The following is an 11124-nucleotide window of genomic DNA, read 5'->3' on the forward strand; positions in this document are numbered from 1 at the left end:
AGACTTGCCTCTCAAAGGGTTCTGTTGTCTTTTTTGTCTGCTGGCCAGCCACATCATCACATCCTGCTATCACGGGCGGAGGGATGATCGGACAAATCGTCAAAGAGCAATGACATTCCTCACCGCTGCTGTACACACAAAATGTTTTTACTCTATGGTGGGGAAAACGGGAAGACTACATCGTAGGAAACTTACAGTGGTTATGTTACGGATTGGATTCTAAACCCATATATATATATATATATATATATATATATATATATATATATATATATATATATATATATATGCAGCACTGGATGGACAATTGAATCACTGTCTTCAAGGATGATCAACCCACTAAAAACCTATAAAATATTAATGAGGTGTAGTCTCCTTTGGGGGCCAGGAAGTGTCGTTCTGCATGACTGAAGTTACCATTGGAAGTCAAACACTTTGGACACACGTCTATGTTCTGGTGGTGGTTATGGAAGTTGAACTTTTCACCCCTGCCAAGAGAAAGTAAAAAGTCAGAAAAAACACCCTCTTTGAGGGGAAGGTAATATTTTACATGACTTGCACTATTGTGCTGTTTCGCAAAAGTAGGCTGTGCACTGATTCAAAATCCAGACCAGAGCTGTGAGTCATCATCAAGGCAAAGACAATGGATGGAACCATAATCCACTGATAGACAGCAAGGCCCAGAAGCCAAATGGATCCAGACAAGTCAACTTTCGAACCTGCTTCAAAGTAGACACATGGGGCTCGTGAGAATAAAAGCCATTCATTGTGTCCTATTCTGAAACGGGAATAAAACTTGAGTTATAAAGCGAATGCGCAGTTCAAGCAGATGCCATTTTGAAGTTAGGTTTTCAATACACCATGTGGAGGACAGACCCTGGCACCAGCACCGGCTCCAAATAACGTTACACAGTCCGGATTCCGTTTATGACCTGACCAATGAGATGCATGAACGCACAGGACCGCCGCAAACAAACACGGACCACCGTCCGTGCGCGTAAAGCTTACGCCGACCCCTCACAATGACAACCTACTCGACTGTTCGCCGTTTTCTCTAACGGGTGAGAGGTCGCGGTCCGTCAGCCCACAGCTGCCACGGCTCCTGGACTTGTATTTGTTTGACCCGAGTCTTCTCGCCGTCACCTTTTTCCACAACGCGGGCAAGATCGGAGCGCCGTCTTTCAGCTTCCTGTTTGCGGTGTTTGAGAGGCAACAATAGACTGGTGGTTTGTCAGGTGACAGTGGTGACTCAGAGGTCAAAGGTGGTGCGGCAGCTTGAGGGAAAATCGTTTGATTTGTGCAGAGCGGGCTGCATCGGAATGGATATTTCGGTCAGTGGTGTGGTTCTCACCTCGTACCTCTTTCTGCCTGTTTGAGGTCTAGTCTACAGTTAAACATTATTTAAACCTGGAAAATTCTCCCCTATTTGGGTGAGAATAAATTTTGTCCACGTTTACTAAAAGAAATAAAAATGCTGCTACACAAATCCGCACAGTGTAGTTTTATTCTTCCACAAGCATGCAAGCCACTAGGTGGCTAGTAGTTTCATTAAATTCTGTCCAATCAAAAATAACTTAAATCCCTTAACTCTTTCAGTGCCACGGACGAGAAATCTCGACTTTGAAAATGCTTCAGTTGTGTGCCACTGACAAGAATTCTCGCCAAATGCGCAACTGAGTGATCGTGCTATGTTGAACTTTGACACATTGTCTTCATCTGTGTGAAATTTCAGCTCCCTAAGTGTCTTTTTTCAATGCTTTCACTTTATGCGAAATGCCTTTGATGTAAAATTCCAAGGATAGGACAAGACACCCAGGAGTTAAAGGAGTGGTAATATGATATTTTAAACTTTTCGCGGTGAAATATATGCATATAAATTACATCGGTGATATAATTTCTGTTTACATTTTAAGTGACTGATATTAAAAAACCAGGAACACTAAACACCATTGATTCATTAAAATACACATTTTAAAAACTGTATCGCAGTGCTAAAAACTGAAAATACCTTAATATATTCAAGTACAACCTTGAATGCATGAGCAATACCCGAATTCCTGCATGTATATAATGTCGGTGTGCGTGCATAAGTGCAAATGAAGGAAGCAAAGGATTGCTGACACTTCAATCAGGCCCAGACAGGGGAAGTGTCCTTACATTGCCACCGGTTGGTACATGATTTGGTGGCGGGGGGGGGCGTTATCTTAAGATCATGTGATGTAAAATTGAAAGCAACCCACACGGCATTGTTTTCACTTCCTCAAAAAAAAAAAAAAAAATGCTCAAAATGTGTGTGTGTTAAGAAGGAATTAAAGTGAAATAGTGGTTAGCAACTTTGAATTAAAGATCTGATTTCTGGGGTTTTAATCTTAGCATTGTAGCTTAATTGAATATTATTCCATCGCAAAATATGATTATTATTATTATTTGAATTTGAAGGTGATTCCAAAGTATTGACTATTGGTTTTGTAAATAATTAAATGGGCGGATAGTTTGCAAATACATATTTACATTAAGAGAAATAGTCCTGAATTCAATCCAGACAGCGGACTGCATGATTCACATGCGATAAAATGATAAAACAGGTAACATAATCTGTTTACATTTTTAGATGGCTGCAGGTGGATCATTTATGTATGCCTTTAATTTCATTAATAAGAAAGTTGCTTCCAATGAATTATTATTATTATTATTAGTAGTAGTAGTAGTAGTAGTAGTAGTACTAGTAGTAGTAGTAGTAGTAGTAGTAGTAGTAGTTTTACTACTTATTTACCCAATTTAGACATTTACTTTAGTGCTTAATTCATTTAGTACCGGATATTTTTAGGTCTTCCAATGGATAAAAACTTGAAAGTAAAATTGAGAAAAGTATAAATAAGTACCTTGGATATCTGAAATCTTGTAAAACATAAAGATATGTACGTCTTTGGGACTGTATGCGTTAATAATGTAATAATGATATTATTATTTAATCAACATAATCATTCACGTCAGTGCATAATCCATTTAGTACCAGACATTTTTAGGTCTTCCTATGGCCAAAAACTTCAAATTAAAAGGGAGAAAAATATACAGTACATAAGTACCTTGGATGTCTGAACTCTTAAAAAAACGGAAAACTAAGTGTTTGGGATTGAACGTGTTAATAATGTAAAATTGATATTATTATTATTATTATTATTATTATTATTATTATTATTATTATTACATTTATTGTGTTTTCCCCATTTTAAATGTCAAAAACGGTTTGGATGGTTCCCAGTGTTTTTTTTTTCTCCCCGATGAAGACACGCTGGACTATTCCATAGAGATCCTTCACACTTCTCATGGTCATAAAAAAAGAAATATTTAATATTAAAGAACACAATGTAACATGCACTCTTGCCATTTCTTTCTGTTGACGTTTTGGCCTTTTGGTGTCACTTGATTAGGCATTTCAATCGTCTGCAGAGCTTCCGCAAGACAGGAAAGAGAAAGCAGAAGGCAAAGCGAAACTCTGAACTAAGTCAATCTCACGTTGAACTGGAGACATCCAACCTGGGCTTCAACGGCTACGCAGCCGTCTACTCGGAGAGATCGTCATTGGACAGACACTGTTGGTCAGTGAACAACCTAAGCTATAGTCTCAATATGCTAAGGGTTATCAAAGTTTTTAGTTGACGATTGAGAATAATTTTCTTGACTTTGTTAAGAATCGTGAGACAAATACAAATTGTAATCAAATTTTTCAGATAAATCTCGTCATGGACACGAACGCGAGCGCCTTCCAAGGCAATAGAAGCAACCTGACCTGCTCCAGGGACAACGTCGTGAAGACGGCGGTTTTCCCCGTCCTCTACTCTGTCCTGTTCCTTGCTGGGTTGTCGCTCAATGGTCTGGCGGTGTGGGTGTTCCTGCGCATCCCCTCGCGCTCCCATTTTGTCATCTACCTCAAGAACGTCGTGGTCGCCGATGTCGTCATGACTCTCACGTTCCCTTTCAAGGTGAGGTCAAGCCTGCAATAAAGAATGGTGGTGGCAGCATCATGTTAGGGTGCTGTTTTTCTTCAAATGGAACCGGGGGTGTTAGACAAGCTGAAAAGAATTACCAAGAGTTCCTGAGGTTTTTATTACAAAGAAATAAAATGTCTGGAAAAGCCTCCAACATTCCTAGATAAATTGAGATGCGGTCAATCAGAGGCACCTAAAATGGTGGCAATGGTCTGCTGAGCATTCGGAATGCAACCACTTTCTAAGTCATGAGTTTATGCACACTTGTGCAACCATATTTTCGCTGTTTATTCTTTACTTACCCTCTCAAAAATACAGATTTTTTCCTCAATTGACTAGTGAAATGATCTACCCTGATCTCATTTTTTGATCACAAAAACGTGGGATACTTACAGGGGTGTTTTGAATTTTTATGTCCGGCGTATGTGCGCTTAGATTGACTGGCGAGCAATCCAAGTTGTAGCAAAGTATTCATTTAACATACAACAAGTATTATATAAATAAATATATATGAATGGATATCTGGTAATGAATGTTTAGACTCCTAAAAAAATAAATTAATCAAAAAATTAAAACGTCTTAGGGAGTGAATGAGTCACGTTCATCCAATGAGCTCGATGGGTCGAAAAGAAACAAGCAACATGCAACAAGATCTAGTTTTCCTTTGAGAACCAGACCAAAATGATTCTGTGCACCCATGACTGTACTAATTTATGTGTCGCTTCCCATCAGGATGCACTACTTTAGGCTGCCACGTCGTAAATGTGTTTTTGACGATAAGCCATCCAGTCTGCTGAATTCAACACTGTGGATAGACTAAGGCGGGAGAAAGGGTAGTAAACAGCAGTCTGACATTTCACATGAGAATATAGTCATCTAAATGATTCATGGAGCATTTTACAGCATCGGTTGACAGCCAGAAAAAAAAATTCATTTTCAGTTTGAACTTCCAAAAGTTATATTCCTCTGAGCGGTTTTACTAAGCTGCACTTATTTTAGTCCTTCAACACCTTACGAATTGTAAAGAGCAAGAGCTGTGTGACAAATTATGATTTTAAAAAGACTATTAGGCTGTATGGAACTTTACCCTTGTGCGGTATTGTGACCATTTTTGGTCATTTTCTTCCACATCATTCTGACAGTATTTTAGCCAAGGGATGGCGAACTCATAACAGTGTGATAAAAAAAAAGTGGTTGTGCCAAGTTGAACTTTGACATGTTGTAACCATCTTGGTAAAATTTCAGCTCCCTGGTGTCTTCTTTCAATGCTTGAATGTGAAATGCCTTTGATGTACAGATCAAAGGATTGGATGAAATATGCACAAGGAATAGCATGATAAAGATGTTTTCTGAGGTGATTTCCCATTTCAATTAATATAATCCCCCCCCCCCCCCCCCCCCCCCCCCCCCAAAAAAAAAAAAAAAAGTTGATGTGAAGTGATGCAAAATTACTGTGCATGTACAATTAATACCATTAACTCAATGAATTCAATGCCAGGGACATATTTTCACATTTTTTCTAACACTTAACTCAGTCAATGCCAGTGACGTATTTTCACTTATAAAATTTTAATTAGTAATTTTAATGAGCTAGTTTTGTTCTTAGATTTTGAATATCATCAGCTGTTGGTACATGTTCTTAGGTGTCGTGCTTTTGGTTGTGTGAAGCACGTTGTTACCTTGTGTATGAAAAATATACATCTATATGTACGTATATACATATAGATATTCCTGTTTTTGCAGGTGTTATCGGACTCCAACATGGCCTCCACTGGCCTGCGAATATTCGTGTGCCGGGTGTCCTCTGTCCTCTTCTACCTCACCATGTACATCAGCATCCTCTTCTTCGGCCTCATAAGCATCGACCGCTGCAGGAAGACCCTGGCGCCGTTCAAGGGCACCAACGCCAAGCGGCTGGCCCGCAGGAAGCTCCTCTCCGCCATAGTGTGGATCGTCCTTCTGGCGCTCTGCCTCCCCAACATGATCCTCAATGCCAAGACGCCACGGACGCCCTACTTCAAGTGCAGCGACCTCAAGGACCCGGCTGGGCTTTACTGGCACGAGGTGGTCAACCACGTGTGTCAGGTTATCTTCTGGGGGAACCTCTCGATTGTGATCGTGTGCTACACTCTAATCAGCAAAGAGCTGTACAAATCGTATTCTCGCACCAAGGCCGGAGGCCCAGAGGGGAGCAGGGCTTCCGCCAAGCAGAAACAGAAGACCAAGAAGAAGATGAACACCAACGTCTTCCTGGTGCTGGCCGTGTTCTTCGTGTGCTTCGTGCCGTTCCATTTCGCTCGGGTGCCGTACACCATGAGCCAGACACGGGGGCTCCTCTTCGATTGTCGCCTCAAGCTCTTCTTCTTCCATCTCAAAGAGAGCACGCTCTTCCTGTCGTCCCTCAACTCCCTCCTGGACCCGCTCATCTACTTCTTCCTCTGCAAGTCCTTCAGGACTACCCTGTTCAAGACCCTCAGGTTGCCCCCCGGCACCTGCAGCTGGCTGCTCGAGAAGGGCTCGGAGACTGACTCCAGCAGCACCGCCCTCTGCGGTAAAACAGGCCAAAATCCAGAAGATGATGCACGGTGAGAAACTAGTTCGATGGTAGCTCTGGTTTAACCAAACGCGCTAATATAGAAAAAATATTCAGAATCAATAGTTCTGGCCAGTGTAACTCCAGCAAAAGTGGAGCCAGAGGGGCCAGTGGAACCTGCTCAGATCCCTCACGTGCCGCTCCAGATAACTGTTAGCTTGTCATTTATGTCAACATCTCCAACTAGACATGGGCCGATATCAGTGATACCCTTCAGAAAAAATGTCCAGGTGTCACATTATCAGTGTATTTAAATTACAGCTCTAGTTTTTGTACCATTTTTAGTGAACATAAAAAAACAAATAGATAAATAAACATTCTTCTCGTTTTTCAACAATCCTTGGAAAGTCACAGGCAAGCTATTTTTAAGACAACGACGCCACGTATTTATAGAATGTTTAAAAATAACAATTAAAATATAATAATTTTTAAAAAAGACACTGGTGTCACTGCACTCGATGTGACTACTTATTTTTCACCCATTACAAAATGTTTTGCAGTATTTAGGGGTTAATATATCCATTAGAACCATGACTACCCTTTTGTGGCATTATGGTTTTCATCTAGCATATACATGAGCTGATTTACCATCTTCACACAAATTGCATTACTTCCTTAAACAGCAACTTGCAAAGGACTCCGATTTGCCTAAGTAGCTTATATACGTGATTAATCAACCATCAATTTCTGTACATATGAAGATCAAAATACTGTATATTTAGATACAGTAAGTAACTGCCTAGTATATTACAGGTAGGCTATTTTTGCACTGTGTTGACTTTTCAACACTAAATATTGAGTTGATTGTATTTTTTTCTTGTAATTTACAGGCTTTTTAATTAAATGTTTATACAATGATGTTTAATCGTTTTTTAATCATATGTTGACTGAAAATTTGTTTTTAGTGTGACTGTTACTTTATTTGGTGTTGGTTTATTTGGTGTTTTTTGTTGACATAATGTTATGAAAAGTACTAGCAATAAAGCTTGATTGATTCACTAATTGATTTATAATTCTGAGAACTCATATTTACTGACCAGGAAAAGTCTATTGGAAATATACAATAGGTGTATTGTACTGTATATTTTAAAGTAACCTTAATATATTAGAACAGGTTTGAGGCCACCTAGTGGATAAACAAGACACACGCAAGTTTTTTTTTTTTTAAACTAAACTATAAATGGACGGATCTTTTACAAACATTGAACAAATATATTCTAAAAAATGGTTTTAAATGGGATTTAAATATTCAGCTTGTGGAACTATTTAGATACTTCTGCTTGTATCATACTGTTGTTTTTACTGGATGTGCATCAGCTGCCATCCGGTGGCTGATGAATGGATTACAGAGTCATTTACGTCATATTTTTACGTCACGTAAAATTGTTTTGTGAATAGTAAATGCAGCAAAATATCTGTATTCCATTTGTGGTGATACTAGGTAATCATGGTCAATTATCTTGGTGAATATTATTATTTTAGTCTCTATAAAGCAAATATAAAATACAGCAAGATAAGTAAACCCATTTTTAATGAATAATAAGTGAGGAGAATATTCGTTGTAAAAGTGAAATTATTTCATACATCTTTTGAACTCGATGTCATTTGTCCATATAGAGGTATCAAATGAATTGAATTGAAATGCTATTGATATGTTACAAGTCTATATCAGTGCCATAAAAAAATCCTGGTTGGTGTATTTTGTCCTGCTTTTTGTGGGGGCGACACAAATTGGACATAAAAGCGGATTATAAAATTTCTACTCTGACAGCACAAATTTTATGACGCTACTGTAAAAGCTTATTGCGCTGTATAGTTTTCATTTTGATTTTGTTATTGTTTTTTTTTTCTTATTGAATTTACAATGCGGAGGGGGCAGAGAAAAATGCCCGCTTTTATTTGGCTTCTGTTGTTCCTTCCAATACCTATCTAACTTTTAATTGCATAAACAAGACAGTGAATGCGTCGCTGTTTGAGACAGAATTGTAATGTGCATATATATATATATATATATATATATATATATATATATATATATATATATATATATATATATATATATATATATATACTGGGAAAGTGATTTTGCATTTTTAAGCTTTTGTGTGGGAAGACTGTGAAGGTATTTTTTTATGTAAACCTTCACGTCATCTTTTTTTACTCATCTACTTTTCTCTGTGATATGCGCACATTTATGGCAGACGACGAGGTACTCTAAAGTGCTGGCTGTCAAATCTGATTTTTTTTTTTTTTTCTTCCGCCGAGTTCCTTTGCCTTGCAAGATGTAGAGACAGCTAGCTAATGATGTTGCGCTTGCACTGGATAACTTCTAATGCAGTCAGTTTTCTTTTGAAATATAAATGTACATCATATCTCCGTATTTCAGTATAATCTAAGCATATTTCTCCAACTGTATATTCTCAGCATATTTCTTCAAATGTGAATCATCTGTATGTTAAAAAAAAGCATGTTTTGAATATGCTTTTATTGCTTTTTTATGTGATAATATTTACAAAAAGTGGGTAAGTGTGCCTAAAATTGTGGCTGCTGAATAAAGTAAATTCTATTTAATAGCAAGTGAACATGAAATTGTTTGGGGGTTTTTCTGGCAGTGGGGGTCAGCGGGGTCAGACTCAGCGTGATGCAAGTGATGAGCAAAGACGTTGCTCAGTTCGATTTCCTGTTGTTTCCTGCTTCTTTATTATGTATAAAGGAGGTTTAGAAGAGGACTTTTTTTTACTTTGGTTGTTTTAATGGTTGAAAACAAAACATGAAAAAAAAATTAGAAAAACATGTTAACATGAATTTGTGTCCAGTAAGTGTGTAATTTCTCATTTTTACACACTTTGTGGATTTGTTTATTTGGTAAATGACATTTCTCAATCAAGCGCGCTATTTGTGATTGCTCTCGTGTGTGACCAGTGAGTCAACTGCGGGGTTATTAAAATGTCTTACTTGGAAAGAGGCAGGTTATCGTGGGGCATATGTTGCAAGCGCAACTGTAAAAACGCTTACATATGACCTAAAAGTGACGTTTAAGAGTTGCGCTAATAATGTGTTTTCCTTCCTCATGTTTTGCAGTGCAACCGCTTAACATCATTTGTACACTTTCAAATTATTTCAACTGTGGCAACTTTGTAGCCCTAATTTTTGCTTGTAAGCATGCATTAAAGCCTTACTTCCCCCCCCGTGCCTTGGGAAGGTTAAGGGGGGGGGGGCAGTGACAGCTTCATTCGGTAGAATTGACATTTGCTTTCGACAGTCGATAAAATATTTTGAGGGAGATAAAAAAAAAAGGCCTAATATTATCTTAAAGGGACAATGTGTGAGATTTAGACTGTTTTTCATTACGCACAGCAGTTGCTGCAGGTGCTGCCTTTACCATTGTAACACTATTTTGAAACTAGAGATAAAAAGATATGATTTTTCAGGACCAATACAGAAAAAAAAAAAAAACCATCCAAAATCCAACACCTAACTTTGTTAAAATGTCTTCAGGCATATTTTGATTGAACAACTTTTTCTGATTTGCATAATGTTGTTTTTTTAATACATTTTCAACAACATATATCTTTGTTCTCAGCTGGCATCGGGCAGTAGTCGGGGGGCACCCTGCACTGGTTGCCAGCCAATTGCAGGTCACACAGATACCAACAACCATTCACCCACCCAATCACACCTAAATAAAATTGAGTATGCCCAATATACCTCCAATGCATGTTTATCGAGTGTGGGAGGAAGACGGAGTGCCCGGAGCGAACCCACGTAGGCACGGGGAGCACATGCAAACTCCACACTGGAAGGTGACTTTAACTGTGAGGCGGTCGTGCAACCGAGCAACCATATATAATAAAAAGAAAAGCTATACAAGAAACTTAAATATACCTGTATACTGTGTATGGAGCTAGTTAGATATCTGTATGTATTTTGTGTGTAATATCTATCTATCTATCTATCTATCTATCTATCTATCTATCTATCTATCTATCTAGCTAGCTAGCTAGCTAGCTCGTTAAAAGGCTGATGCCGATATTCGTCGAAATGCCAAAAATTGGCACAGATCATGGGTTTATCCATACTCGAAACCAGCCTTTTAAACCCTAACCCAAATTTGAAACCATGATCCTATCTTGAAACCCTAACATTGGCATCAAAATTGAACTTGAAACCATAATTTTACATTTGTTTCCAGCACCTGAACCACAAAAGAGGAAAGGTAAAGAAGATGCGTGAAAGAAATTAAAAAAGAAATGATTATGTATTTATAATGAAGAGTGTTCTGTAAAGTGTGTGTCATGGAATCTTTGAGTGCTATTACAAAGTGGTTTCCACCTCAAAGGTCTCCCCCCTCCCCTCTCGTTTTTCTCTGAGCGTGTGAACGAGGCCTGGCACCTTGTAAAGCACTTATAATATCCAAAGGAGTCGTAGAAATGCTCTAGGTTTATTCGGCGAAAAGCTCTTAAAGTGGAAAAATGTCAACATTTCATTTATTTCAGGTCTCCTGTGGTAAATTAAAAAAAAAGGTAGCATCTTTACTATAAA

The 11124-nt window shown here is 38.4% G+C and overlaps 1 protein-coding gene across 2 annotated transcripts; it reads left to right on the top strand.

Moving 5' to 3' along the window:
• Positions 1 to 3531: 3531 nt before the first annotated feature.
• p2ry12 (purinergic receptor P2Y12) lies at positions 3532 to 8583 on the top strand. 2 transcript variants are annotated; one of them, XM_088427576.1, is made up of 3 exons: positions 3532 to 3599; positions 3732 to 3983; positions 5715 to 8583. In XM_088427576.1, the coding sequence occupies exons 2-3, from the start codon at positions 3744 to 3746 to the stop codon at positions 6576 to 6578; spliced, it is 1104 nt and encodes a 367-aa protein (XP_088283702.1). In that variant the 5' UTR covers positions 3532 to 3599; positions 3732 to 3743; the 3' UTR covers positions 6579 to 8583. The 2 variants fall into 2 exon arrangements, with proteins under 2 accessions (XP_088283702.1, XP_088283703.1); XM_088427577.1 differs by having other exon boundaries at positions 5733 to 8583.
• Positions 8584 to 11124: the final 2541 nt, after the last annotated feature.

Source organism: Hippichthys cyanospilos, chromosome 11 (genome assembly GCF_059441005.1).
Source record: "Hippichthys cyanospilos isolate Australia breed blue-spotted pipefish chromosome 11, RoL_Hcya_1.0, whole genome shotgun sequence".
Lineage (NCBI taxonomy): Eukaryota > Metazoa > Chordata > Actinopteri > Syngnathiformes > Syngnathidae > Hippichthys > Hippichthys cyanospilos.

Coding starts and splice junctions, on each gene's coding strand:
- p2ry12 (XM_088427576.1), top strand. CDS start 3,744: ATGGACACGAACGCGAGCGCCTTCCAAGGCAATAGAAGCAACCTGACC. Junction 3,984..5,714: donor CTCTCACGTTCCCTTTCAAG/GTGAGGTCAAGC, acceptor ATATACATATAG/ATATTCCTGTTTTTGCAGGT.